Source organism: Anguilla rostrata, chromosome 4 (genome assembly GCF_018555375.3).
Source record: "Anguilla rostrata isolate EN2019 chromosome 4, ASM1855537v3, whole genome shotgun sequence".
NCBI classification, from domain to species: domain Eukaryota; kingdom Metazoa; phylum Chordata; class Actinopteri; order Anguilliformes; family Anguillidae; genus Anguilla; species Anguilla rostrata.
The window spans coordinates 52263887-52291368 of record NC_057936.1 but is presented as its reverse complement, the minus strand read 5'-3'; the positions used below and the strand labels follow the sequence as shown (position 1 = coordinate 52291368).

Below are 27482 nucleotides of genomic sequence, written 5' to 3'. Positions count from 1 at the left end.
GACTCCCCCATGTTTCTAATGACATCAGTTACACAGGATCATCTTCTCAACCTGCCACACAGCTTTTATGGAAAATGAGTGTTATTACAACCTGTGCTGTTTGGCACAAGGTTTTCCAGCACAGAAATGGTACTTATGAGTCAGTAAATCCCCCTGGATTTCTACCAAAAAATTCAAGGCTACTGGACTTGAAAGCTTATTAAGATTATAAAGCTTATTAAGTCCTGAGTACTAATTAAGACTACTCATCAAAATGTGTGGATATACTTAAATGTACGTAAATTTGAAATCATTGTAGTATTGCGCCTAACTCAATTAGATGGAATTACAGTACCATAGAGCATGTGATTATTTTTACACCGACTGTTCTATCACATGTAGTGTAAACATGATGGAAAAACGGATTTGAAGTGGAACGTTAGGGCTATCTCAATGGCTTCAGGCATAAAATGAATGGTGTGCAAGGCTAATTTAGCGACTTACTCTACCTGTAGCCTGGTTAACTGCCAGAGAACAGGCTATCTCAGGTTCCACTTCTATACACTATCTGGTTGTCTCAGACCAAGTTGCGGATAACACATAGGGCATCGTGGAAAGCATGCTTTGCTTCCTCGATAATCTACACAGTAGAAAGAGAGAAAAAGGCTTTTTCATGACGAAAACATCTGTGAAACTTTCAGCAGCTACAATATAGAGAACCAAGTATTCACTACTCAGTTCCAGTATGAAGTGTAAGGTGGCCATCACAGTTTGTTTACCCACCTACGCCTGGTTTGTTTGATAGGCTAAACTGCCAGCGGAAAAAAATGCACAAGAGTTTTTATGTAAAAGTGGTTTCAGACTTCGCACTCGTGAGAAAACATTATTCACTAAACAGAGGAAGCAAATCAATGGTGACATGGCAAACTTAACTCCAAACAGCTATTTAAGTGATTATTAGGTAGCTAAGTAACTGTTGGTTATCTGTAGCAAACATCACAAGTTGGGATTGTTGTATAGCTCTGAAGGTATAAGAATTCCTCCTGGCTGTATGGACTGACAAAAACAAAAACAAGAATTCACACAGAGCAATCTAAACATTGTTCAGTATACAGTTAAAGCTGGAAAGCTTCACTAGAACTACGGATCAATACAGGGTGAAGGTAAAGCAAGTTTTCCAACTGTGCAGTGTGTGCATTGTTCATACTGTATCTACCAGTCTGTGCTATTGGCAGTTTTCTAGAACACGTTTAGTATTTTCACATGTTTAGTAGTCACCAACAAAAACAGCCAATGCACTGACTGTGAACACAACTTGTGCAAGTGAAGTTGCTTAATGAAAAGAAACTGTTCAAAAAAGAGATTGGAACCTGATATACAAAACTATACCAAGCCTGACACCATAAATGTTTAAAAAGCAGTACATTTCTTCCTTTTGATATTGATTAAATGTTTCTAGTCTGTACTAAAGCATGAGACAGTGTACAGTACATGGGGCTCTTGCCAATTTGTTCCCTCCCCTGGTAGAAATGGTTCCTGCCCTATAATTTTTGTATTCCTCGATAACCAGCATGCTATCTTCGGTAATCCCTGCAGATTCTAGTTTTTCAGGGGTCAGTTCACCGAACCTGGGGACAATACTCCCCACCCCGCACCATCCAGTTGGCAGGAACATTACAAACCAATCCTGAAAAGACATTGTTTAGACCTTTTGAAATGTACACGTTGAGATAGCAATGATATGTGATGAGTGTGTCACATATTCTTTTCAAACCTCTGCTGGTAGCTCTGCATGTTGTAGGCCCCACCACAAAAGACAATCAAGACCATCTCACTAAACCTTGCTATCTTGTGGACCACCTCAACAAAAAATGCAAAGAACTGCTTCAGCTGAACCATGAGCGCATGGTAAACTGAAAGGTTGTTCAGGGTTCAAAGAATGTATGAAGGGCAAACCAACTCATTGGGGTTTTAAGTTGCGGGTTATTGCTGCATCTGATTCAGGTTATACTTTGGACTTTGTTTACATGGGCAGTCATGCCATGTTACTGATTTAGCAGCAAAAGCAGAAACATTAGTAGACCCATTCAGGGATAAGGGACATCTCCAGAGTTTCTGCCTCTACTACATGAACTGGCAGGCTATTCCACACATTGACTACTCTGTGTGAAGAAAATTGTCCTGATGTCTGTATGGAATTTACCTTTTGCTAATTTCCATTTATGTCGCTGCATTCTAATAACAGAACTCAACCTGAAGAATCTCTTGTAGTTCACTTTGTTGATCACCTTTATGAATTTAAAAGCCTCAATCAATTCACCCCTAAATCTCATTTTACTAAACTTGAAGAGATTATGCATCTTAAGTCTTTCCTCATAGCTTTTATCTTTCATACCAGGAATCTAACTGGTTGCTCTTCTTTGATCCTTTCCCAGAGCCTCTATATCTTGTGGTACAGTCCCTAGAACTGCACACAATAGCCTACTCCAAGTGTGGTCTAAGGTATAAGATAAGTATAACTTCCTTGGATTTATATACAGCATCCTGTTGGCCTTTTTTTAATGTGTTTTTTATTATTATTATTATTATTATTATTATTATTATTTTATATATACAGCACAGTGCCTAGAACGTGAAAGGCTTTGATCAACCATTACTTCCAAGACTTTTTCAAATTGAGCACATTCCAATTTTGTTCCTCCCATAAAGTAATCCTGCCGAATCATTTTATTTCCCACATGCCAACCAACATTAGAACTAGTAAATAATAATTTAAATTAAATTATTAATATCAAGAATTTCAATTTTAACTAGCTCAAATGTAATTATTGATATCAAAATATATTATTTTAACAGGTTAAAATTTAATTGTTGATATCAAAAAATCTAATTATCATCAGTTACGATTGAATTATGGACATCTAGAATTTGAATTACAACTAGTAACAACTGAATTCTTGATATCAACACAAGCTGAATAAAAGTTTAAATGGATTGCCATATAGGCTACCTCAAATTAGCGTAAAAGAGGTATCTACGACTCAGCTCAACCCAATCACGTGCCTTTGTAGTATTTGCGTAATTTCCGGTGTATGGGACCAGACTGGTCTATGATTATAACATGTGTGAGAAGTGTACTTCATAATGTTACGCAACGTAGGCAATTTTGGTTTAGGACAGGCTCTTCTGCGGTTGGACATCCCAGGTAAGGAGGAGAATCTTACAGATATTTATTTCAGATATTTAGCCGCTGTTGTCAGACAAAAAACAGGGTTGATGTCAGCCGGCTAATTTAGGAGTTGCTAGCACGAATCGCAAATGTGTGCCAAGCTTGGATGTATTATTAGGTGACATAAGGCAGTAGAGTTGAATATTGTGTTACTTTCGTGCCCTACTTACATGCCCTAGACTAAAGACAACACAGTCAGGGTTTCTGACATTCTAACGTTCTAAATGTCTGTAATCTTTTAATTATAACGACCTTACAACAGTAGCATGATATAGCTGGCTAGCAAGCTATAGCTAACCTGCTACAATTCAGCCTCTTTGAATACGGTTAGCTTTAAGAAAAGTGCAATTAATGTATTAAGTTAAACAGTTGTTTTCACAGGATCCCTGTCATGCCTAGTGAAGTAAAGACTCGGTTCCTGTTGCTTTACGCTTCCCAGCGTGGGCAGGCGAAATCAATTGCTGAGGAAATCTGTGAACAGGCAGGAGAGCATGGATTTGTCGCCGATATATGCTGCCTGAGCCAAGTTGATAGGGTAGGTGATGTGTTCACTTGATGTTTAAAACTGGATGAAGTACAATACGTATTGATATATTCCCTGTATATTTTCGGTCGAAGTTTCTGAAATGTGTCACGTCGGCTAACGCAGGGAAAAATACCGCCTACCAGCTAAGTGAAACATTTGAAGTGGCACAGTTGTAAGGACGTGGAACATTCGTGCTCTATTTGATTTTTTTCCCAAAGTATAACTTGGAGAGAGAAACGGCGCCTGTCGTTTTCGTCGTGTCAACCACTGGAGACGGGGAGCCTCCTGACACTGCCCTTACATTTGTCAAAGGCATTAAAACCAAGACTTTGCCAAGTGATCACTATGCACATCTGCGCTATGCACTCCTAGGTTGGAAATCTAACTTTAACCGAGTGGTTCTCAAATTCGGTGCTGGTGACCCCGTAGTATGCTGGTTTTTTAACATGCTGTTCATTGTTGTTAAAGGAGTACCATGGTGATTTTCACACTTTCTCTGTTTTATGTGCTATTTGCACAAGAGGCATTGAAGAAACACAATGAGCAAAGTATTAAATATGTCCGTTCTGTATTTTTGGAGAAATATGCGTTTTAAATTAATCGTCCCATTTTCAACCGGTTGAGAAAGTTGTCATTTTCACGTCAGAATACAGTAACCACTCCTATTTCAGCCCCGTAAAGAAATCCTGCTGTTCAGACAATGCAAATATTTGACTAACGTTAGGTTCACTTAAATTAGAGTTCCTTTAGATTATTTCTGGTTATATTCATTTAGCTAGCTAGCTAACGTTAGCTAGCTAGGAGGTTTGCTTTCATAAGGCAATGTTATCGATAACGTTAGCTTGCTAGTTCGCTTTTATGAGGACGTTATAGTTGTGCTTTTATCTTAACTTGGCTAGCTAGATAGCAAAAATTGTAACTGGATACAAGTCAACGTCCTTACCTTAGCTATCTATCGATACTTGATATACTACTAAGCTAGCTAGCTTGTGAAAATTCAGTCTCCCAAAGAGAGCGCGTATCATGGGGGTAGCTATGGTAACGGGGAACGGTCTGTCAATCATAGCTAACTGACAGTTCTCATTACCACGCCCAGACGGTTCGGGTGAATTTTTATAGTGGGAAATTTAGGCTTAGAAAAATACGTTTTAAAGTACATTGAAATGACTGAAGAATAAAAAAATTATGCACATTTGTTTTGTTGTTGCCTGAAGACAACTGGGAAGTGTCACGTTCAACCACCATGGTACTCCTTTAACACACACTTCAGGTTACGACGGATTATTGACCGTCTTAAGACACATTATGATAAATATCTATGTTTTCCATGAATAATAGAAGTTTCACATTCAAATTGTGCATAAATGAGTAAACATTTATTTTAATTGATCATATTAGACTGAGGTAGGCCTAAATCTCAGTGAGTGTGCACCCCTGGCCATTAAAACTAACAATTTGGTAGATAATGAAGAATTCAAAGACACAGCAAATGATAAGGAGCCAAAACTGCATTGTGAGAAGTTTTAGAGAAAAATTACAAAAGAACATGTTCAATAGCCTTAATTGAGCAAGAGATTGGCTGTAACAAAATCAGCATACACAGGGGTCCCCAGGACCAAATTTGAGAATCACCACTTTAAACAACTATTTAAGCACACTAAAATTCCATCTTACAAGTCAATACATAACACTTGATCACATTTTATTTTTTTAAATGTTCAATGAAGCGTTGGGTGACACAAACTATACCAATTTCTGCAACTGTGGGAGAACTATTGACAGTCGTCTTCAAGAACTTGGTGGAGAACATTTCTATGCAACAGGCCATGCAGATGATGGTGTTGGGTAAGACAAACATGTTCTTGTCAATACAAAATGTCTTGTTGTCATGAGGTAAAAGATTGGGCTTTATCTTATCCAAAAGACCTGGAGCTTGAAGGACTTGACAATAACCTTAGTTTGTACACAGTTTTTTCTCTGAAATATTGCTTCTTGTTGCAGTAGTCTTCCCCCAACACTTCAGGCTGGATTGTATGTTTTTGTTGAATAATCTTTGTTGTATAGCTCTGGTTTAAGTAGGGGATATGCAGGAATTTTGTGGCATTTGGTGTCTAATGCACTTTGTGTCACTTTCACATGTTCCTTAGATTGGAGTTAGTGGTCGACCCTTGGATTGAAGGGCTGTGGGAGGCAACAAAAAAAGTGCAAGCAGAAATGTCTACCTCACAGGACAGACCTGAGTGTGGAAGTATGCTTCAAAATGCAGACACTGGAACAAAAAAGGAAAGCACAGAGGGTTCGGTGGCGGACTTGAAGATCCAACTCTTAAGAATCAGTGAATCGCAGGAGAAGAGTCCTGAACCGGCAAAAGCACTGTCTGAGGGCGAGGCTGTTGCCGTGGAGGCCTCTCTGACACAGTCACTGCCCCCTCTGTCAGAGTCTGCTCTTAATGTTCCTTCACTGCCTGCTTCATACATCCGTGTCCAGCTTCTGGATAAAGCAGCAGAACAGGTAGTCTGTCCAGTCCCATTGAAGGTTCATGAAAAATCTTGTAGGACTAAATGGACAGATGATAATAAAATTAAAAAATGTTAACCAAAAAGATTTCAAAATTCTGATTTATTATGGGGGATTTGTGTTTTAGCACTTAGATTGTAACGATAATTATTTTTCCTCCTCAGAAAAACGATCCATGCCTTGAAGGAACATTTCACCGAGTGACAGTTTCAAGAGCATCTCAGCTCACTCGAGAGGATGCTGTGAAAACAGCCCTGTTGCTTGAACTGGATATTTCAGTGAGACAGCTTGTTTTCATATCTATGTTATGTGCACTATAATTACTTTATTGTAGCCCTATTGTGAAGTGTTTCTCAGAACTGGTCTGAAAAGTATGAAATCCGTATCTAAATTACTGGCTTCATAAAAATGGTTGGGATTGTGGATATATTTCTTTACCAGTGTAATTGTTGTCCAAAGGAACAGCAGATCGCTTATGAGCCTGGAGATTCATTTGAAGTCCTCTGCCCAAACAATTATACCGAGGTAGAGGAGCTTTTACAAAGGATGGGATTGGAGGAGCAGAAGAACTGTAGTGTTCAGCTTCAGCTACGCACAGACACCAAGAAGAAGGGTAGGCTTGCCACTGACACGCATTGCAAAGATTCCCCTGTTGAAGAATAAGGTCACATGATCCATTTTTCCTTTTATACATTGGTTTCTGTGCAGAGGGTACAAAATTGATCATGTAGCATGGATAGTCAGGGTTATGGTAACTTCACTGAACTTCAAGGAGTTAATCATTTAAATGATGGAGTTTTGTACTGATTAATTAGTGTTTTTTCTGGGCTGAATTTAAATGAAGGGATTTCCTCCATCTTTGTCTCCCAACAGCTGCTCAGATTCCATCTTACATTCCGGAGAACTGCACACTCCAGCATCTTATGACCTGGTGCCTAGAGATCAGGAGTGTCCCAAAAAAGGTAATAATACTAACACAACAATAATTGACTTCAAATATATAATATCTTTAATGATAGTTTTCTAAATGCTCTTTTCTTCCTGTTCTCCCATATTTGGAATGGCCGCTTATATACAGCCTAATCTTTGCTGCAACCTCAGTAGCAGATCTCTCTGTGGGAGAGTGTTAACAAACGCACATTCTCATGAGTTGGAGGAGGACGCTTCATGTACAGCTTCAGCAAGCAGACCACATGGGCTCAGTCGACCAGCGTGGGTTTCTAGAGAGTAATGAGATACAGATCACACCCGACTCAACCCTTCCTAACCCGGGGGGACGCCCAGGGTGGGGCCACTCTTGCACTAGAGCAGTCCCTTATCAGGATGAGCCCCCATCACCCACCCATGAGAGAGCTTTTGAATGTGAAATTGCGTAACACCAATCTACCAATATAGTAGAGTCCTCAATGATGTACAGCAGCCAATTTCTCTAACATCCAGGTGATATCAACTCTGATTGAAAATAGGAGTGTTTTAGTGTAGTGAGGTTTAGTCAGGTTTATTCAGAACAAGAGAGTTCAATAGCCAATCAGACTTCTGTACATCTTCAGAGCCCAGCTTAGTGAAATAACATAGACATGACAATGGTTAGGAAATAAAGGATATATATTTATTGGCTACAATAATTAATACATGAATAAGCTAACTGAAAACAATACAATAATATATGATTCTTAATCAGAGCAAATGATAATTATGCGATGGCTAAATATAGAAGTTGACAATACTCCCACTTAACAAATGTTAATTTGTGGGGTCGCCAGTCCTTAATTCTGTTAGGTGATGCACTAGGTTGTCAGCTGTTTCAAGGCCACTGTAGGTGCATGTGAACTCCGGGAAGGGTTTTTCGTTGAAGACAGGTCGCGACAGGTTCCAGTCAAGATCACTTGGGATGTGCACAAATTTTCCACTTGGGTCCGGTGGCAAGGGAGGTATGGAGGGAGACGGTAGCAGGCCAACTCTTTCTTGTTGGTCAGGCAAGGTGCTTTGGGGCATGTACTGAAGTCTTTCGATTTCCTTTGTGCTGTCTGGTCAGGTAGACATGTGTCTTAACCCTCAGAGTGCCCATTTGTTAAGCTTTTCGGTGAATTTTTATGTTCACAAAGTCACTGACGTGCATTTACTGTAACCTAGTTGGTGGATTATTTTTGAATGCACAAACATTTGATTAGCTCGTGGTATTGGAACAGCTAATAAATATGGATAGATAAACCACTGATTGCTGCTTTAATGTTTAAGCCTGTTTAATCGGGTTCCCTGTTTTCCTCCAAAAAGGGGGTGTTCCTTGCCCCTAGCCGATGCCTAATTGATCAAGCAGAGAGTTTTTTGCAGGGTCGTAAGAAGAAGGGGACAGGCACTTGCATGACCAGAAAACGTTGTAGAAAAAACTACAGTATCTGCTGGTTTTGGTATGTTACAGCACCTATATGCTTGATTTAAGTCACTGATTGGCTGAAGAGTCCAAACCACATGTTTCCAAGGCCTAAACTGGCTCCTGATCAAAAGGAAAAGGATACTGTGGCCTTCCAGCCATGGGTTTGACACCCTTGGTCTCGCAGATGACCAGTACTGACGCCTGAGAGATGAGCGCGCTCTGTAATCACCGACGCGGTGCCCGTCTGTTCCCCTCTGGCTCTAAGGCGCTCCTCCGGGCCCTCGCGGACTGCGTGAGCGACACCGCTGAGAAGCGGCGCCTGCAGGAGCTGTGCAGCAAGCAGGGCTCCGCCGACTACAACCGCTTCGTCAGGGACCCCGGCGTCTGCCTGCTGGACCTCCTGCGCGCGTTCCCCTCCTGCTCGCCTCCTCTCAGCCTCCTCGTAGGTCAGTGAGCTTCCTTCTCCCTCACACGCCCACACCCCCCCCTTCTTTGTCTGTCGAAGTTTGTGCCAAAGTTGTCACCAATTTTCTGTTCCTTTTGCCAACTCCTGAAAACGGCATGTTTTTTACAGTGATTATTTGAGACTGCCACTCTAGCTTTTTCTCTTGGCTTCCTCTTAGGTCAGTAAGCTCTTCAGTCTTCTGCATAAAATGTGTTCTACTAGTGTTGCCTTAAAAACTTTAAAAGTTAAGTTTCTTGGAAACTTCACTACATTAATAAACTTTATTCCTTTTACCTCCAGATTTATTCTAATTTTGTTTAGAATTAAACAGTCTTTCTCGCATGGATAAACTTATCCTCGCCCCATTGGATGAATCCCCCTGACAGATCATGCTGCCCTTGAGCATGTCAGACTTCGACCTCTGCTGCATCAGTACACACTACACACTACAGATGTGATGCCCCTTTGAACCATGATTAGTTTATCAGCACTGTCCCACCTTCCTATCATTCCCCCATATTTAAGTAGCCTCCATCATTGAACACCCCTTACTATTTATTTATAATGTAGTTATTTATTCTCTTTGCTGCTGTGTATACTCAGTATAAATATCTAGTGTACACTCACCAAATGTATGTATTCAGTCCATATTCCCCCGTGTGATGTTTTCAGGATATTGCAATTTTTTGTTTTAAATTTTAGAAGTAAACTTTCTAAGGAAAAACAATGAAGCACAAAACAATTACCTTGCTGCATTTTGTAGGCAGTGTTTTTAGATTTATAAGGGCCATGAATGTACTTTTGGAATTGTCTGTCTAAAGATAGGAACTGAAACTCTTAATGTTACAGCTGGAGTCAGAACCAAGCGAGAACTAGGAGGAAGGCAAAGCGTTTGCTCTGTCCTCTTGTGTTGATGCACAAAAAAACCAGTTGAAGCTCAAACTACTACTTGTTTAGGCTTTGGATTTTGTTCTATGGTGTCACCAGTGGAGGGCAGTAGAACCATTGCAAAATCAATTTGTGTTTCAAAAATGATTGCAGAGGTCAGTGATATTGCATTGATGATTGCTTTTTATATCTCATTAAAGCCTCGTGTGGCCTCTTGCTGGAAAGATAAATGTGGAATTATGCTAAACACCTTTAAGCTCTGATTCTCTTAACAAGGTGAACGGTTTTGCAGTTCATTAGATCATAAAATGATGTTAAGATGTTAGAAATAAGGCCTAATTGAAAACAGGTGTCTTAAAGGTTCAATTGTGTAATACCTTTCCACCATATTTACAGTTTATTTGAATTTTTATAACCAAATGCATTTTCAATCAAATTTCATAGTTTATAAAAAATATTAAATGATTTATTCTGTTGAGTTCTTCCACCACAGTACTAAACTGCATCTACAAACCAATTGATAAATTGTCATCTGGAAGCCTGTGCTCGGAGGCCGTTTTGCTGAACAACTGTTGTAACTGTTTGACGATTGCTTTCGATTGCTTTTCCTGTCATACTATGCACAAATTGGAGGAAGACCACACAGGTTCATTTATTTCTCTGGACAGCTAAACACCTTTATTCTGCAAGCTACAATGCCTTAGTCCCCAAGTATTTTGCTGCGAACAATGCCCTAATGAAATATTTATTTTATTATTTTATAAGTGCTTTTCCAGAGAAACAAGGGTAATTTGTGCACAGTTCCCTTGAACACCTGTTTACAGGTAGTTCAGTGGCATATTTGTTGAGCAGTTTATAACTCGCTGTCATATTTTATGGTCACTGACTTTCCAACTGAACCCCTGTCCTGCAGTCATTCGGTAATGAACAGCCTGGGGTCTGTTGTTAATGCGTTTAATCTGTCATTGAACTAGCACAAACCCGCATGGGATCCAGTGGTTACTTACTGTACCACCGTGTGCCATTTTAATGGCTTTATTATCCATGGAAGGAATGGCTTGATTTATGACCGCTGTTCAAGTCGCTCAGTGTTTCTAATGGAATGAATTGAAGCCTCTCTCTAGTCCCAGCCACCACACCCGGTACAGTAGAAATTCTGTTTTGATGAGCGAAACACAATTCTTTGTATCTGTTTTAATACCCAGAGTACTACTGGACTGCATGTATTCTCGATAAGTAGAAAATTATTTTCACTTACTATTAAGATGGTCTGAAAGATTTTATGAATGCGCATGTTTGGCTCTGGATAAAAGCTGTCTCAGTACTGGATTTGCTTTTCAAATGCAGCCGTTTGCACAGACTATCATGGTTCCAACATTCAAGTCTTCTGAAGTTTCATGTCCGCTTTTATGTATTGTCAAAGAAGTAAAAGGGATTTCAGTAGACTCTGACCCTTTCTATAAAGTCGTATCCAAGGGCAAAATTGCCTTTTTAATTAAGATACACCATGCAGTTTCATTTCTCTGTTCATGGTCAGTTTTCATTCTCCATATTAGGTGCGACACATCAGCTGAAGGTATTTAGAATGCTCTGATACTTGGATGCTTGGCTGCTTCATGAACAGCAACTTGCGTAAATGGAAGGCCAGCCTACCAGTTTAGTCTTATCTGAGGGATAGGGCATTGTAGGCCAACCAAAGACCGTAATGTTTTATGCATTGATGTCTGAAGAGTGAATGACTCCCTAAATTAGGGTTTCTCAACACGGGTGCTCTGAGACTGGGAGGGGGCGCTGTAAGCACAATGGAAGACAGGGTGGCACTTGAGCTCTTATGGGGGGGCGTCTGCATGATTTTAATTCTCAAGCCCCAGGGGCCAAAGCTGTCAGATGGCCTGCGATATCCAAGGGGGAAAAAAATCACAATTATCACAATTTTAAAAACAGAATTCCCAGCCGTAGCAATCACTGAACTCTGGCCCTGGTCCTCAGCTGGTGCTAGTGCATAATGAGCAGTTACCTCTGGTTCTGGAGGAAAGCTGGCAACAAGACGGCTGATGCACTGATCTGTACGTGGGCTTATGTCAGTCAATTCTGTTCGTTAAAGCTAGTGATGAGGAAACAAAGCTTTCTGAAGCAGCAAAGCTTTCCAGCTCATTGTGTTGAAATTGGGTTGATCACGCGAAGCTTTGATTAACACAGTGCGCACTACTGGCATCTGCTGGTCGGAATTCTGCGCTGAAATGTGTCAAAATTGGACGGTGGAGTGCCGTAAACATTAACATTTAATGTTGCCCAGTAAATACATCTATATTAATCCTGTAGCCTAACCAATGACTCTACTGTAAGATAGTCAGTCTATCTTTTCGTGTTTTGCCAAAATGTAATGAGATGCCTAGCCTAATTCATAAAACACACACCATACCGAAAATATGAAATGTGTATATGTACAGTATGTACACATTTAAAGTACAAAGACCACCACTGAATATAATGAGATGCAGTAAGTGGTGTACGTGAGGTGGGCTGACCCTGACCTCCACAGTGACGACATCTGTAGGTCCTGTGCTCCTTCTGTCCCCTGGCCTGAAGCTTTTTAATGGCGTTGCTGTAGCACCGCCATGGGGTTTGGTTAACTTTGTTTTGAAAAACTCTGATTGCCTTCGCTTCGTTTTGATTAGATTAACAGAGCATGTTGTGTCAAGGGAAAAATGAATTCCATTATGCACATCACATATCAGGCAGGCTGAGCCAGGGAGCAGAGTCACAGCTTGGGATTGATGCAAAAAGTATAATGCTTTTTCTGGGCCTTCTCTGTGGTACAGCCAAAAGACAGCTGATAAATGAACCATATTTAGCTACACACAGCGCATGGAAAAGAGCTCATTGTGCTCAGAATGTCTCAGACTGGAATATGTGAATGAATATGAAATGTTTTCATCTAAAATGGCAAATTACCAGCATGTTTTGCAGTGGCATGTTCACATGCTTCCTTGTTCATTTCTGCAATATATGAAGTCTAGTTGCGGAAATGTCGACCAAAAAAATCCCATCTTCGCCAATATAATTTCAAAGCACTGTATAGCTCTGCATGCAGTATTCTGAGTTTACTACAGCGATTTTGACATTATGTTTTTCTGGGCAATTTTGCACTGTAATCCTGGATTCTGTTCCATGGCTCAAACTGATGCACTAAACTTCTTTGTGCAATGTAAAGTAATATTCCAGTTTTATTTACTGGTGCAACATTCACTGTCCTAAAATGACCCTCTAATTATTTATGAGTATACCAGTTTAATTTTGGAGTCCACAGCTTTAATGGTGTGCATCAGATACTTTGCAAATGGGGACCTCTCAAAATAGATGGCCTACCTCCCTGTCATTTCCTTTGGCTTTAAAGGAAGTAAGTCGACTCGCTCCAATAACTTGTTGCCCTCAAAGAAATTTGGCTTCCATTATTCCCAGAAATGTCTTTTAGCTTGCCAATATACAGCATTTCCCTTTCTCAGGTGATTGGCAGTCATTTTGTTTGCGTTTGAAGGGTTTCCAGAAATTTCAAAATGCCAATTAATACCATAGCATAACTGTTATTATAGTCTTTGTAAAGTGCCAGTGTTCACATATTTTCTGAGTGCAATGTGCAATGTAGTTGCTTTCAGTGTTCTCAATGTGTGTGTGTGTGAGAGTGTGTGAGAGTGTGAGAGAGTGTGAGAGAGTGTGAGAGAGTGTGAGAGAGTGTGAGAGAGTGTGAGAGAGTGTGAGAGAGTGTGAGAGAGTGTGAGAGAGTGTGAGAGAGTGTGAGAGTGTGAGAGTGTGAGACTTTATAAGCTTTTTCATGCCTGATCAAACATCAGGGGTCACTAGAGAGCAATGAAATTAGGATGCAGGCCAGGGGCAATGCTACAGTCAATTATGCATCCCCTGCAGGGACTACTGGGTACAGTCAGGATTCAGTCCCACACCATGGGGCCCAATATTTCACTATAAGAAGGAGCTCCAAAGAATGCCATTTTAAAAGAAGTGCTTAATGTTCAGAGATATATTCATCCAAAGACTCATTTGGGTTACGGTTGAATTAAAAGCTACTATATTTTATATTTTCAACCTAAAAGTACGACTTGAATATGAACATGGTATTATAAATAAAGCAATTCTGATAACGCCTTCTACTCAGTCTAAATTAAATTATTTGGCTAATTGCAGAGCATATTCCAAATGTTCCTTTATCATTTTAGTTTATGTTTGTTCCGCCCCACACAGTGGTGACTTACTGTAGGCTGGCAACACAGTTGCCTTGGTTGTTATGAAAATGAACAGCCAATGGAAACATGTTTACTGGTCTATAACCTCATTCATGTTTTAGGTGACAGATGAAATGTGACTAGAATATTATGATAAGAATGTACTCAAGGTTACTGCTTATATGTTCACATTGCCTCTTTTATACCTGTGGTGACAACAAAGTTTTGTTTTCTTTTAGAGCATTTGCCGAAACTGCAGCCGAGATCTTACTCCGCAGCAAGGTAACATGCCTTTAACCTCTTCTGTGTGTGTTCTGCTTTTTAGGATCTCTGCAGTTTATTTTTTACTGTCAATTGAAAGTTAGGAGTAAAAAAAACAAAGAATTCTTCCTGTTGCTATGAGATTGTAAAGAATAGAAAATCTGTAAAGAAATGTTGCCCTTTGCCTTGGAATTTGAAAAACCTACTAGATTTGTTGAAGCTTTTAAGAAACCATGTGTATGTTATTAAAATGCATCAGTTGTTCAGATTTCTTTCTCTGATCTCAGCTCTGGAGTGGTTCTTTTGCCAGAGTGTAGCAGTGTGAGAGACTTCAGTAGAGCAGGAAGAGCATGAGGGGGTGAATGGGCTGGTGAGGACCTCTTGCTGGAGGAGAGGGAAGGGGGGATTACTCAGAGAGGCAGGCTGAGGTGTGGAGGAGAGGGAAGGGGGAGTTACTCAGAGAGGCAGGCTGAGGTGTGGAGGAGAGGGAAGGGGGGAGTACTCAGGGAGGCAGGCTGAGGTGTGGAGGAGAGGTAATGGGGGAGTACTCAGGGAGGTGAGCTGAGGTGTGGAGGAGAGCCACAGGGAGCGGGGGGACTCTGGACTCATCCCTGCTCTCCCTTTCCCTCCTCCGCAGCTCCAGCCTCCGTCACCCAGGGAAGCTGCACTTCGTGTTCAGCGTGGTGGAGTTCCCCACGTGCCCCGAGCGCTTGGTGTGGAGGAGGGGCGTGTGCACCGGCTGGCTGGCGGATCTGGTCTCCCCTGTCCTCCACGGGCCCCTGGGGGCGGCTGCTGGCTCCCCTGCCCCTCCCAAGGTGAGCGAGACCCAGAACCAGCACCAGCTGGCGAGAGCTGCGGTGATTCATGATCACGGATCCTAAAGGTGCGTTATAATGACACAGGGAAGCGCACACACAGTCGCATCTGCATTGACCGGTTCTATGACCCCCCAGGTGTCCATCCACATGCGCTCCAACGTCTCCTTCCGCCTGCCCTCGGACCCAGCGGTGCCCTTAATCATGGTGGGACCAGGCACTGGGGTGGCGCCCTTCATCGGCTTCCTGCAGCACAGGTACGCCCCCCTCCTCACCCTGCCCCCACGCAGTTAACGGTTTACGCCCCTTCCACGCAGCCACTGCTTCACAAGCTCATCTGCATACCGGGTGCAGTGTGCCGACAGGAGGACTGAAGAGCTTAGCGCTAACCGCGGCAGTGTGTTACCTGTGCTTGTTGTGCGAATTGACGTCGTGCCGCTGCCTTCACAGCGTGTGAGACTCCCCGAGGGCTGACTCACTCGCTCGCCTCGACGTGCGATGGCACTGCGGAGGGGCGCTAAAGCTGAGAGAAACCTTCGCTTCGCAGGGAACGCTGACTGCCGGTTGCAGTGGAAGGAAAGCTGTGACTTTTGCCATTGCAACCAGTATAAAATTGTTTACCGAAATGACAGGAGTGTCACTTTAACAAGCGTTGGCGACAGACCGACGTCTCTTAATGTTCGGGGCTTTTCTCTGTAGTTTGGTACAGGTCAGTCTTTGGTGTTGCCCACATTTTATGGCAGAAAGCAGTTATCCAGCAACTGTTTTCTTGAAAAGCAAGCCTTTTTAATAACTGTCTGTAATTAATACCTTCAGGCAGGACTGGAGAGCCCTATTTCCATAATCAATTGAAAGATTCCCTTAAAGTTAATTGCAGATCAAACACCATTTGCTCCAAGAGATTAACAAATATATCACACCGTGGAGGAAATAATTTAAGCTCTTTGAAAGCAGTCTTTTATGACTTCGACTGTGACAAACTATTAGGGGTCAGGCAGGAAGATGGGGAGGTATTGATTTTCAAAGCATAATGTAAAAAATCCCCAAGAAACTGTCAATATGTCATTAAAATAAATCAGAGGCTATAAATGGTTGTGAGGTGTTAATGTGATATTGACCTGGACCTCCCACATAATCCGACTGTAAACCTGGCAGTTTTTCAAAGGCCAAATAAAATAAGTATCCGAAACTTTCACCAGCTGCGATATATTATTTTGATTAAATAAGATTGTGAAAAATATTTTCACCTCTGGAACCTTTCCATGTCCATGAAATAGCTATTGAGGTTTTACAAAAAGAAATGTAGTTTTGTGTGAAGCGCGAACCGGAATTGCATAATTCATTGCTACTATTCATTGCTGAAACGTGCGTGGCACTAGAATCTCTGTCTCACAAAAAGATCTTTCAATCCCAGTAGCCCGTGGGTGTCTACTTCTGCAGCCAGCGTTTTCTGGGTGTGCTTTGCCGTCTAAAAGGGACGCCGGACCGGTGTTGCCGTAGCGATGTTGCCGTAGCGATCTCCGGCGCTTGTGCTGGGGTTGAATGGAGGCTGATGAATGTGGCAGGTGAATATGAATGGCCCCTCTCTGGAGAGAAGCCGCGCTCGGGAGGAGTGGCTCCGCTGATGAATGGGCGTGGAGCCGTCTGGCGTCGCCGTGCGCTGCGTTGCCAAGGTCGCAGCAATCAGCCGACGTAGCGCTCTCAGCATTACTCCACGGCGTTGCTCGTCTCAAACAAGCCGATGCATTATGTGGCGTCTTTTTTTTTTTCTAAACAATTTTGTATATGTTCCAGATATATAAATAAATTATACATGACAGGCTTTCCCCTGTCATCTCTCTAAATCATTGACAGGCTTCTGTCCTCCTCTTCTCTGCTCTATTCTCATCTCTCCCATCTGCTGTAACACACATGCCCCTGTTATTCTGCCACGACTGATATTTAGACTTATTTCTCTCCCAAAAGCACGCAATGAATAAAGAAATAGATATTTATATATAGTTCTGGCAACAAGACAAGTTTCTCTTATTTCCGTGTAGAATGTGGGGTGGGGGACTGGGGTGGGGGGTTTGGGGGCCTTTAAAATGTCCCGCTTGGCTGAAAACTACTTAGGGCATCCATTGTTTGCATTTGTGGTGCCTTCAAGTGCCTTCTAGCACTTTTGGCGTATATCTCCGCAGAAGCACGGACGACTGCAGAGCGAGTTACGGGAGCCCGCCGTCTCTTCCTCCGTCCCCTGCGGGGTTTGTGCTGCCGCAGCGCTGGGAGGCCCAGCGGTGGTTCAGCTTGGGATTCCGCGCGGCGCGGCTGCCTCCGATGCCTCGCTCTGATAAAAGATAGCAATCGGCGCTTCGTCAGCGGGGTGCCGCGCCGGACGCCGTGGCGAAGGTTTCCCTTTTGGCAACAAACAGCGAGTCCCACTTTGATTTCCCCCGGTTCGCCGATCGATGGCAAATCTCTCGCGTTCTCGAAAGCGCGTCGTTGCGTCATCGTGCCCGCCGTCCGGCGACATTGCGTGCACCTCGGCGGCCGAGGGAACTCGAGGGAACCGTTAAAAGTCAAACACAGCTTGAGCGTACGCGGCGGATTCCATAAGACCGGAGTCTCGGTTCGCTGGAACGATGGCTTCCGGCTGTGGCTTAGCCCCACGGAGAACAACAGGCGGTCTCTAATCAGGGGCATGTGGTAATCGCCAAACAACAGATCATGCACTGGGTGTTCTCCCCGTTTATTAATGTCTCAAATGCACCGAGGTCCACAATAGCCGATCACTGTCCGGAAATGGGTAAACCCAGAATCAGTCTTCTCTTTGAGTTTTCAGCCTTTCGTCATTTAATAATATGTGCCTTCTGATGCAGGAAAGTTCACAGTATTTTTAAGTGACCCCAGCTGAATATTCAAATGGCATATACAGGGGTGCAACGCCGTCTTTCTCAGTGTGCTTTTTAAATCGTTTTTAGAAGACCCAGATAAACAAGAGAACTTACTCAGAATTAGCTACTGAATTGCCCTTTAATAGTATGAAATCAGCTTGACTTTAAGACAGCGCTATAAACCCGCTTGTTGCTTTTAACAGCATCCAAGATTGCTGGCAGGCAGTCCCATTTGTGCATCAGCCCAATGTGGGTTACCCACTGAGTGATGTAGATGCGTGCATCACTAGTGTTCCGTGCCCAGTGGAACAGAAAGAGTGCAATTCTTTGAATAGGTCACAGCTCATTCGCAGTTCTCAATCCTGTTGCCATGGGTGCCATCGAACGTGCCTGTTAAATGCAGAAGGCCAGCTTCCAGCATGACTGCTTATCGCAGTTGGTTACGTTTCTGTACACACCATTGCAGTTTGTAATGTGTGTACTTTCTCACTCAAATTCAGTAATCAATTAATTTTATTTGCTTGGATTTGAACCAGAAACATTCAGGTTATTTAGGCAGAGCTTCTCGTCTGTGCCTTTCTGCCTGTTCATACACCAGATGGATTTAAATGTTTCTCATCCTGGCACTGAGGACAAAAGGCTCTCTTTTGCACCTATCTTCACTTGTTGTTTCCTGGGTTATTTTTCCTGGGCTTGCATTCCAGCAGTTGGCAACAGGCACGATTTGTATTCATGAGCCAGTTTCATCTGCCTTGTGTCACAAAATGGAATCCAGATTTTCATATTGGTATTGATCCCTTTGGGGCAGCATAAAACCCACTAAACCCAGTTTATTGGAGGCCATTTCCAGATTGGATGCCGAGCTCCCAGATGCTAATAGCGCTGCTTTGGGTAGCTCTTGTTTCCAACGGTAATATCAGTGCCAGGCCGTCTAGATAGCGCCTAGTTTACATAATACATGGAACTGCGGTGCTTTGAGGATAAGGTTTATCTCACGTTTAATTCACTCTGTGCTGAATGGGAAGAACGTCAGCTTGTGCAGATGCGTTAAGCCAGGGCAGTGTTGGGGTGGAAGCCGATTTTTACGCAATCAGTCATGGCATGAAGAAGGACGATGCTCAGGCGATTAAGGGGATCGTAATGGCGGCGCTCGGTCATCAGGATTGGGTCTTTTTTGAACTAATGAACCATTGCTCTAAATCGATCACTGTTGCGATCCAGATTGTAAATCTATTTGGATAAGAGCATCTGTTAAGTACCTAGTTGTGAATTGTTGGATTAGACTCTGAAACCCTCAAAAGGACGTACATATAAAAAGCTTAAGGATCATTCTAAATAGCTTTTGAGGAATGAGCATTAATGGGGCTATGGTTCATGGGAGACACAATTGGGGATTAATTCAAGTAACAGTGTTATATCCTTGCTGGATTTACTTTGCTGTCATTTGTACTGTTGCAATTCATGCCCTTGTTCAAGGCTGCAGCGTGCTGTGGTGTGGTTTTCTCAACCTAAGGCTATGACTTGTAACCATTAGAGCAATGAAACATTGGTTCCTTTTGATAAAAGCTCAGTGCACCTACTCCTAATCTTAACCGAGATAAAGGGGCTTAACTTTGATGGTCCTGATCACAAGAAGCAATGTCTCCCAAAGTATGCTGATTTGGAGAAAGGCAAAGAAATGTTCCAGTTACCTACAAAGTTTTGGGCTGTGAATTTGGCAGTTAATTTGTGATTTGTTGATGTGATTTTTTTTAACAGTCTGTTCAGTCTACTGATAAAGCTAAGCCACAAAGGCACGTTTGTTGGCAAAAAAATGTATCAAGACTGTAACAGTACATCACTGTTTTGCTACATTTTTATTGAATGAAGTTTTATTTTCCTAAACTTAAAGTTTTCCCCAACCCTCAACTGATCGCCACCCTCTTTTATTGCTAACTTAGCCCCCGGGTTTTAACTGGAGGTATTAACACAGGCACTGTATATATATTCTGTAATAGTCTCAGGGCCAAACATAACGACATGTAGGCCTTATGCTTACTACAAATACCGCGAAAATGCGCCGTATTGTTGTATTGTTAACTCATCGATAACAGAAAGTTCCCATTTTCTGTTGCATAACAAAATTAAACGCCATTTGTTTAAAAAGCAATAGATTTGTTTTCAGGTTTAAACGTGCTCTTAGCGCTTGGAATAACACACAGCACTTTAAACAGTAATGTCGTAACACATCGTTCCGCTTAAACCCCCTATTTTTTTTTCAAAAAAGTATCTTTGTGTCTCTCTTAATAAAAGAAAGCAGTGTAGAAATATAAAGTGAAATTGAAGGAAAGACTGCAAAGAATATTGTTTGTGCTGCCATTTTTGTCAATCATGATTTTAGATGCTTTTCTCTGTATTTGTTGAATCTTAGCTCTCATTCATAAATTTACCTGTCAAATTTGCTGCAAAATTTACATTTCTCTCCCCCCCCCCCACCGTGAAGATATGATGCACCAGGATTAGAGCATTTAGGCCACACACAGTTTGGCTTAATGCCTAGAAACGTGGCCCCCTACTCAGAGAAAATGAAAAAGCACTCTAAAAACACAGTCGCATGTGGACCACGCTGTGCTCAGGCTATGCAAACAACGTTCTCTGAGTCACGCACCAGTTCTGTTACTGCTTGAAAGACCCGCACTTCAGTATCCAAGAAAAGATTACTGAAATAATTTATGAAGATATTCATCAGTCAGCTGTATAGGCGTCCTTCAATTTAAAATTCCATAAACCAAATTATTGCTGTCTCATTATAAAATGTAATTTTAGGATAATTTTGAGTTGAATTTAAATTGGGTTGTGAGTGAATGGTCAAATAAATTTCCAGCACACAGTTTAATCTACCTCTGGTGTTAGCATTTTATTACTTTTCTTTTTTAACACTTCAGTAGTAGCAGCAAACAAAAGTGATGCTCTTTACTTCAGTCTGAAGTTGGCCTTTGCTGTACCATGTAGTGTGTTACCCTTCTGGCCGTTCCTGTCAATAGTTTTACCTGCATTCCTTCATCGTAAGACGCATAGCGGCCATTAATTCTTAAGTTAGTTATCACCAATCAAACCGAAATCGACAGCCGTGGAGGCCAAACTGCTCTGTGATGTCATCGAATCCGAGCATCGTTTTTGACCCAGAACCGCTCGCTGCATCGCATGGCGGTTTCTCTCGACGGGATAAATGTGCGTTGAGACGGGTCACCGAAGGGCGAGGATGACTTCAGAGAACAGACTGCTGATGCCTGAAAGTGGCGGGGCTGTCAGTTCTCCAGTCATTATGCAGCGCTTCGGCATGCTAATTGCGGTGAAGCCAAACAGGCTGAGCATTGCTGAGAATGGGAATGCGTGCAGACGGGCTAGCCTTATGGTGTGCTCCAGCTGTAGCGATTCAGGGTTTTTATGTATTACAGTTGTTACTTTTGCCATGACAGCTATTGTTAATACTTTTTCCAGGCTTGTGTTTCAACTTAATGAACAAAGAAAATACTTATTACATACTACTTACAACCTTAGACATTGTAAAATAACTTCAGTAGAATCTGCTTAATTGCATAAAAGAATGAGACCATAGACAGAGAGTGCCGATGCCAAAATTGCAAGAAATAGTCAGAATTCTGAGAAAAAAGTTGGAATTTCGAGAAATAAAGTCAGAATTGTGAGAAATCATTAATCCAGTTTTGTTTTCTGTGGCGGGAACAGGCTTCCATACATTTGTGTGAATTAATTAAGTTAAAAGGTTGATATTGTACCAGTTTTGAGTGGCAAAAATGAAATGCATTTCAAGACATTCAATTCTAAATTCCACTATTTCTGTAGAATAACCCATTACAATGTGTTAATCCTTCTACATAGGCTGTATTTCCCTACCCCCACTTCTGGCACTTACAAAGTGAACCCTTCAATCAATATTTAACGTGTTCAAATTTTTAACATGTTATTTTTGGCACGTGTTTCATTTCTTTGTAGCCTACACCTCAGTGCATTGTGGTGGCCTCTTGAAGACTGCACAGAACTTGACATTGTGAGTGTAGCTGAATATAGGGAGACGACACATTGAGTTGACATTGGCAGTAAAGCCGGACCGACCACAGTCACTCTCACGCAGAATCACCCCCCTAAGCCCTATTTTGAGCCAGGAAAAACCTTGGTGTTGTCTCGAAAGGTATGGTTCATCATGGACCACTCAATTATCGTGATTTACGTTGATATACGATGGATAGAGATTGGAGGTTGGCTAAGTAGACTACCGGCTAACTGGAATGCTTATGGCGTCCCCTCAGTGGAGTAAAGTTAAAGATCAGAGGACACTTGTCCTGTCTAGGGAGCCCTGTCATCAGGCAGCAGGTGCTCTGAATAGATAGCGCCCCAAAGTGCAGCCCGTGTGACACATTGGTTGTGAGTAATTCTGGGAGCCAAGCCAAACCCATTTGCCACTGGAGAAATCAATGGCAGAGAACTGTGTCCCACTGCACCCTGAACACACACACACACACACACACACACACGCAAACACATAAGTTAACTTTGTCAGCAACACTGAGTGTCTGCTCGGAGTTCTTCGCGTTTATCTGCAGGGGAGGTTCTACTGCAGATAATTCTCTTTGCCGAAACAATAAAATTATGTTTCGCCGGCGCTGTCAAAATAATTAGCCAATCAATAAACCTTTAAGTGCTTTTGATTTTATAATATAATAGCTGTATTAATGTTGTTATTCTTCTCCCTCAGATATGCACGGCGATTATTTATTGTCATGTCTGCGACTGTAGTTTTTATTGGCTTGGCCTCAAGAAGATTTGATAATATGAAGTTGAGATTACATTTTCTTGCAGGGAGAAGCAAAGGCAAGAAGCCCCCGATGCTGTATTCGGAGAGACCTGGTTATTTTTCGGCTGCCGTCACAAAGATCGAGAGTTCCTCTTCAGGTAATTGTGTTTTATAGAGCGGTGCACTTTCTTCAGCCTGTATATACATTACCTGATTACAACTGATCCCCATGACCTGCGTGTTTCCTCTGATTTGAACAGCGATCGGTGAAGAATGTCTCTCCATCTCCAGGCAATGGCTTTCCTGTCAGCTAAAATCCGCCGTCCTTGAACGCGGCGAGTGAAAGTGAAATGAAATAAAAGCGCTCCGTTGCAGAAAGTGCATATCAAATGAGGCTCCGTGCAGCTTTATTCAGGTCTGAAACTCCCAGAGACCGGGTTGTGTAATGTGCGGGATCTGGGCTAGTGCTACTAGCATTAGTGCTACTTGGGGTTCAGAGAAAGCGGTTTCCGGTACACTATATCCTGCCACAATCAGAACCCACCCCCAGGCCAGAACAGGGGCCAGAAGACCGAGGACCATAAACCAAGTGCATGCTATATCGTACTGGGTGAAGTGACACAGAAAACATGATCAGAAGAGAATTAATTTCTTGTAGATTGTAGGTGTTGAAAAATAGTTTCTTTTTTGTGTAACTTATTTTTAGTATACCTTGATTCAGAATATTCTAAGCACTGGTTATAACTTTTTTTTCTCTGCTTTGGTATGTTAGAATTATTTACTTGATGATTTAATAATAATTTTTAAAATGGTTAATTTACCCTAATTGATTTTCAAATTCATATGCAAAAGATTTTCATCTACAGAAAAGTACAGGCGAGTTAGTAGCTTCATAATTGTTTTGCATTTCCTCAGTGAGGTGTGAAGTCTGACACTTGAGGATTTTAATTACGAATGTAATGTTTTGAGACTTATGAGCGGCTCAGTGCTGCCTGCTGAATTAGTGTTCCCAATCAATACAAGCTGTCCTGTAGTACCAGGTGGCCTGTAGGGTGTCTCATGGCATCAGACAAGTTTATGTGCTTCACTGGCAGTGTAAAAGGTGTGGAAGCTGGTGATGCAGTATTAACACAAGAGACATCATTTGGAGTTCTACAGGACATATTTAGAAAAGGTTTTAGTATGTAACAAAGGGAGGACTATAGTGGCCAATAAAATGGTGGAAATATTGTTTTTGCTGGAGTTAACACCTTTTGCACAGGATAAGACAGTTGGCATATTTGGTCTTTAATTGAGGAAAATAGTTTGAAGAAATGTGATGCTTTGCCTTCGGGTCAAGGGCATAACTGACGATTGATAGGTAAAATGAAATGTGATGTCACAATGTAATACAAGCATGGGTTTCAAATGGATTGAATTCTACAGCAACTGCAAAAAAGAGAAAAAGAACTTCCCTAATCAACCCCAGCACTTGACATCTCTGTAAAGAGATGAAATCAATATGACCCAGGGTCTGCTAAATTAGTGGAGACAGCCAGACCAGTTACCCTGCGGTTTGTCGAAGTTGTTCAGATATTTGAATTTCAGATGGCGAGGGAGGCTTGTCACTGGGATCTTGTTAAAGGTCAAGCGCTACTTAAATTATTTTCTGTGAAAAGATCAAATGTCTGAAAAAAAACAGCACATTGGTGCTTTGGAAGAGACCGTATGTTGTGCATAGCACAGTGGAATATCCGGAATCAGCCTGAATATTAATGACTGTGACATGCATCTGTGATATATGTGGAACTCATCTACCACACGAACGCTGAGCTTTCATCCTAAGCGTCCCACACCAGTTTGAACGAGCCTTTGATTTTTCCTCTCTATAAATAGTCTCCCAGTTCTTTTCCTTTGAAGGTGGACTGTTAAAATAAACTTAAGGCCATTATAGTCATGGCTGTAAAAAAGTTAAGGTATAAGCATCTTGCAGGCAGAAGTTTTCAAAAATAGCGAGGTGATGGAAAATATCAGGGCTGGGAAAGTTATTGAGAGAGGCTAGCGAGGGAAACTTGACCTTCTTTATGAAATTCATATTTTCCATTATGTTTTGAGCTATGAATTACAACTGGAGCGATTTTTGCTTTGATACAGAATTTGCTTGTACTTCACCAAATAATACAACTTTCTACTTCAGTGCCTGGAGGAAGTTAAATTCGCACTTTGTTGTGTTAATCAACTTTTTAGAATTCAGCATTTTGGATAATTGAAGAATTTAAGGTGGGAAGTTTGAGTTTTTAAAAGGGCAGCTTGATTGCATTTATCAAATGCCATGAAGCATTACATTGACAAATGAAGTGCTTTTGAAGATGGTCTGTAGAGCTTGCTTTTTTGCTTTCAGGGAGGAGTTGGAGCGCTTCGTTGAAAAGGGCATCCTGACGCACCTGCACGTTACTTTTTCCCGGGACTCCTCGGAAGGGACGGAATCCGGGCCCAGATACGTCCAGCACAACCTGCTCCTCCACGCCCAAAATGTTGCCAACATTCTGCTCAAACAAAATGGCTGCCTTTACGTGTGTGGGTAAGCGAAGCATGACTTCAGCCTTAATCTTGCACAAGGGTAAGAGCTGCATGATGCATGTTGGTGAACCAACCGCATTGATTAACAGTCACCTTTGCCTGTGCACAACAATGCGTAAAAATGTGGATGAAGCCGAATGGTCATGTAATGGCTATGCCTCCTTTTCCTTCTTAATGGAACCCTGGTCTTCTACAGGGCATCCTAATTCCAACTTTTCTACCCTGCTTACAGAGATGCTAAGAACATGGCAAAGGACGTGAACGATACCTTGATTGAGATAGTGGAGAAAGAACTGCAGGTGGATAAACTGGAGGCCATGAAAACCCTGGCAGGACTGCGGGAGCAGAAGCGATATTTGCAGGATATATGGAGCTGATACGCAGATGCAACGAAACACCGGGACGTTTTTTTTTTTTTTTTTTAGCATTTTGGAAATGGAATTCTCTTTTAATGCTTAAAACTGTTTTGAATTTGAAAGTAGAAAAGCCACTTTTTACTAACAATGTCCACGGTGCTCTTTTATGTGTATCACTAATTATTGTCAGGGCACCAGTTTACGAGCATTCCAGGATCAACCAAATTTTGTATGGTTTTGTTGGGGCCCTGCCAAGTAATTAAATATTTCCCATACCTCCAAGTAAGATGGTGCTTCTGCCATTTGGCTTCTGTTATTGTTTGGGATGCGTCCTTAAATGTCTCAAAAAATTAATTTACGAGTTTTGGCATATGAAGTTATGCTTCTGAGTAAAGGAAGAAAGTGATCTGTTGATTAATATATGAATCTCAAGTAACTCACCAGTGACACAAAGAGAAGGAAAAATATTGATGGTAGGAAAAGTCATCTCTATCCATGTACAGGCTCTGGCTAAATTCAATTGAGAAGATTCATACAAAATATATCATGTATTCACTCTCTGTGCCTCTGACAGCATAAAAGATTGTGTGGGTTTCATAAATCTACTTTCAAAAGCAATTTGGACTCCTGCTTTGTTTTGTCTCATAGATCTTGGAGAAATTGTGGAATGTAAAATGAAGCACATTCCTGTCTATGCCATTATACCCAGCTTTTAAACTTCCCATTGATTGAAATATTTTCCCAACAGGGCCACAGGTAAATATCTGACCCTTTTTATGTGATGACTCAACATCAGTCATTTATATGCTCCTTGCATGCAAGAAAATTAATGGTATCCCTTTGCAACAGTGTAAATCTTTTGAAAATGTCAAAGTGGTGTTTATTGTGAATTATTGTAAGGGAAAAAAATCCAGCTTCCCCCCCTCACATTCACACACACACGCATGCACACACACACACATACATGTATCCTGGACAATATTATCAGTGTTTAGTAATTTATCATGGGCTCTTGAGTGGCATCCAGCTGAAGGTTCTTGGTGCAGTGAAGCCCCACATTGTGGTATCGGATTCTGATTATGCCGGTGGTGAGGGTGGCAAATCCGCCCAGGGAGGATGGCTTTCAGTCGATACGGTGTTCCACAACTCATCACACTTCAGCCACTCTGATGGATGGTCGGCCTGCAGGATGCCCAGTCATCCAGCATGATGTCTACACGGCCCAGTAGGCTGAATGTGGCATGACACGACGATATGCTTCGGAGAATGTGCTAGGTTGGGCGTTCTCAAACTGGCAATGCTGCAGCAATAGGACCAGACTGCAATTACAACTGGCCACTCAAAATTAGGGAATAAATAAGAATTAAAATACAAGGTCACCATCTTCTAGGCATTGTTGTATAACGGAGTCCTCGCTTCATAGTTTTACTGATGAAAACACACCGCCTGGGTGATGATTTTGTTGGCCTAGTGGTTATTTCGGCCATCAGAACCACTTTGGTGACCGCAAATAAGAACCAGTGCTTCTAAGTGGTCATCATGAAATATAATAAGCAGTGAAGATAATGCATTCAGAGTGATTAGGCATGATTGATCTTTAAATGAAAGATCTGTAATTAAACTGTTCAAG

At 41.8% G+C, this 27482-nt stretch overlaps 1 protein-coding gene across 3 annotated transcripts; it reads left to right on the top strand.

Annotated features, from left to right (window-relative positions):
- The first annotated feature begins 3020 nt into the window (after positions 1–3020).
- mtrr (5-methyltetrahydrofolate-homocysteine methyltransferase reductase) lies at positions 3021–26470 on the top strand. Of its 3 annotated transcripts, none has more exons than XM_064333147.1 (15): positions 3021–3184; positions 3590–3743; positions 3953–4106; positions 5462–5579; positions 5882–6245; positions 6416–6529; positions 6711–6864; positions 7125–7213; positions 8891–9071; positions 14436–14478; positions 15095–15272; positions 15411–15529; positions 23003–23095; positions 25318–25497; positions 25729–26470. In XM_064333147.1, the coding sequence occupies exons 1-15, from the start codon at positions 3072–3074 to the stop codon at positions 25871–25873; spliced, it is 2199 nt and encodes a 732-aa protein (XP_064189217.1). In that variant the 5' UTR covers positions 3021–3071; the 3' UTR covers positions 25874–26470. The 3 variants fall into 3 exon arrangements, with proteins under 3 accessions (XP_064189217.1, XP_064189218.1, XP_064189216.1); XM_064333146.1 differs by having other exon boundaries at positions 3031–3184; positions 3578–3743; XM_064333148.1 differs by lacking the exons at positions 25318–25497; positions 25729–26470 and adding an exon at positions 23198–25311 and having other exon boundaries at positions 3030–3184; positions 3578–3743.
- Positions 26471–27482: the final 1012 nt, after the last annotated feature.

Coding starts and splice junctions, on each gene's coding strand:
- mtrr (XM_064333146.1), top strand. CDS start 3,072: ATGGGACCAGACTGGTCTATGATTATAACATGTGTGAGAAGTGTACTT. Junction 6,530..6,710: donor TGCTTGAACTGGATATTTCA/GTGAGACAGCTT, acceptor TGTTGTCCAAAG/GAACAGCAGATCGCTTATGA. Junction 14,479..15,094: donor AGATCTTACTCCGCAGCAAG/GTAACATGCCTT, acceptor CCTCCTCCGCAG/CTCCAGCCTCCGTCACCCAG.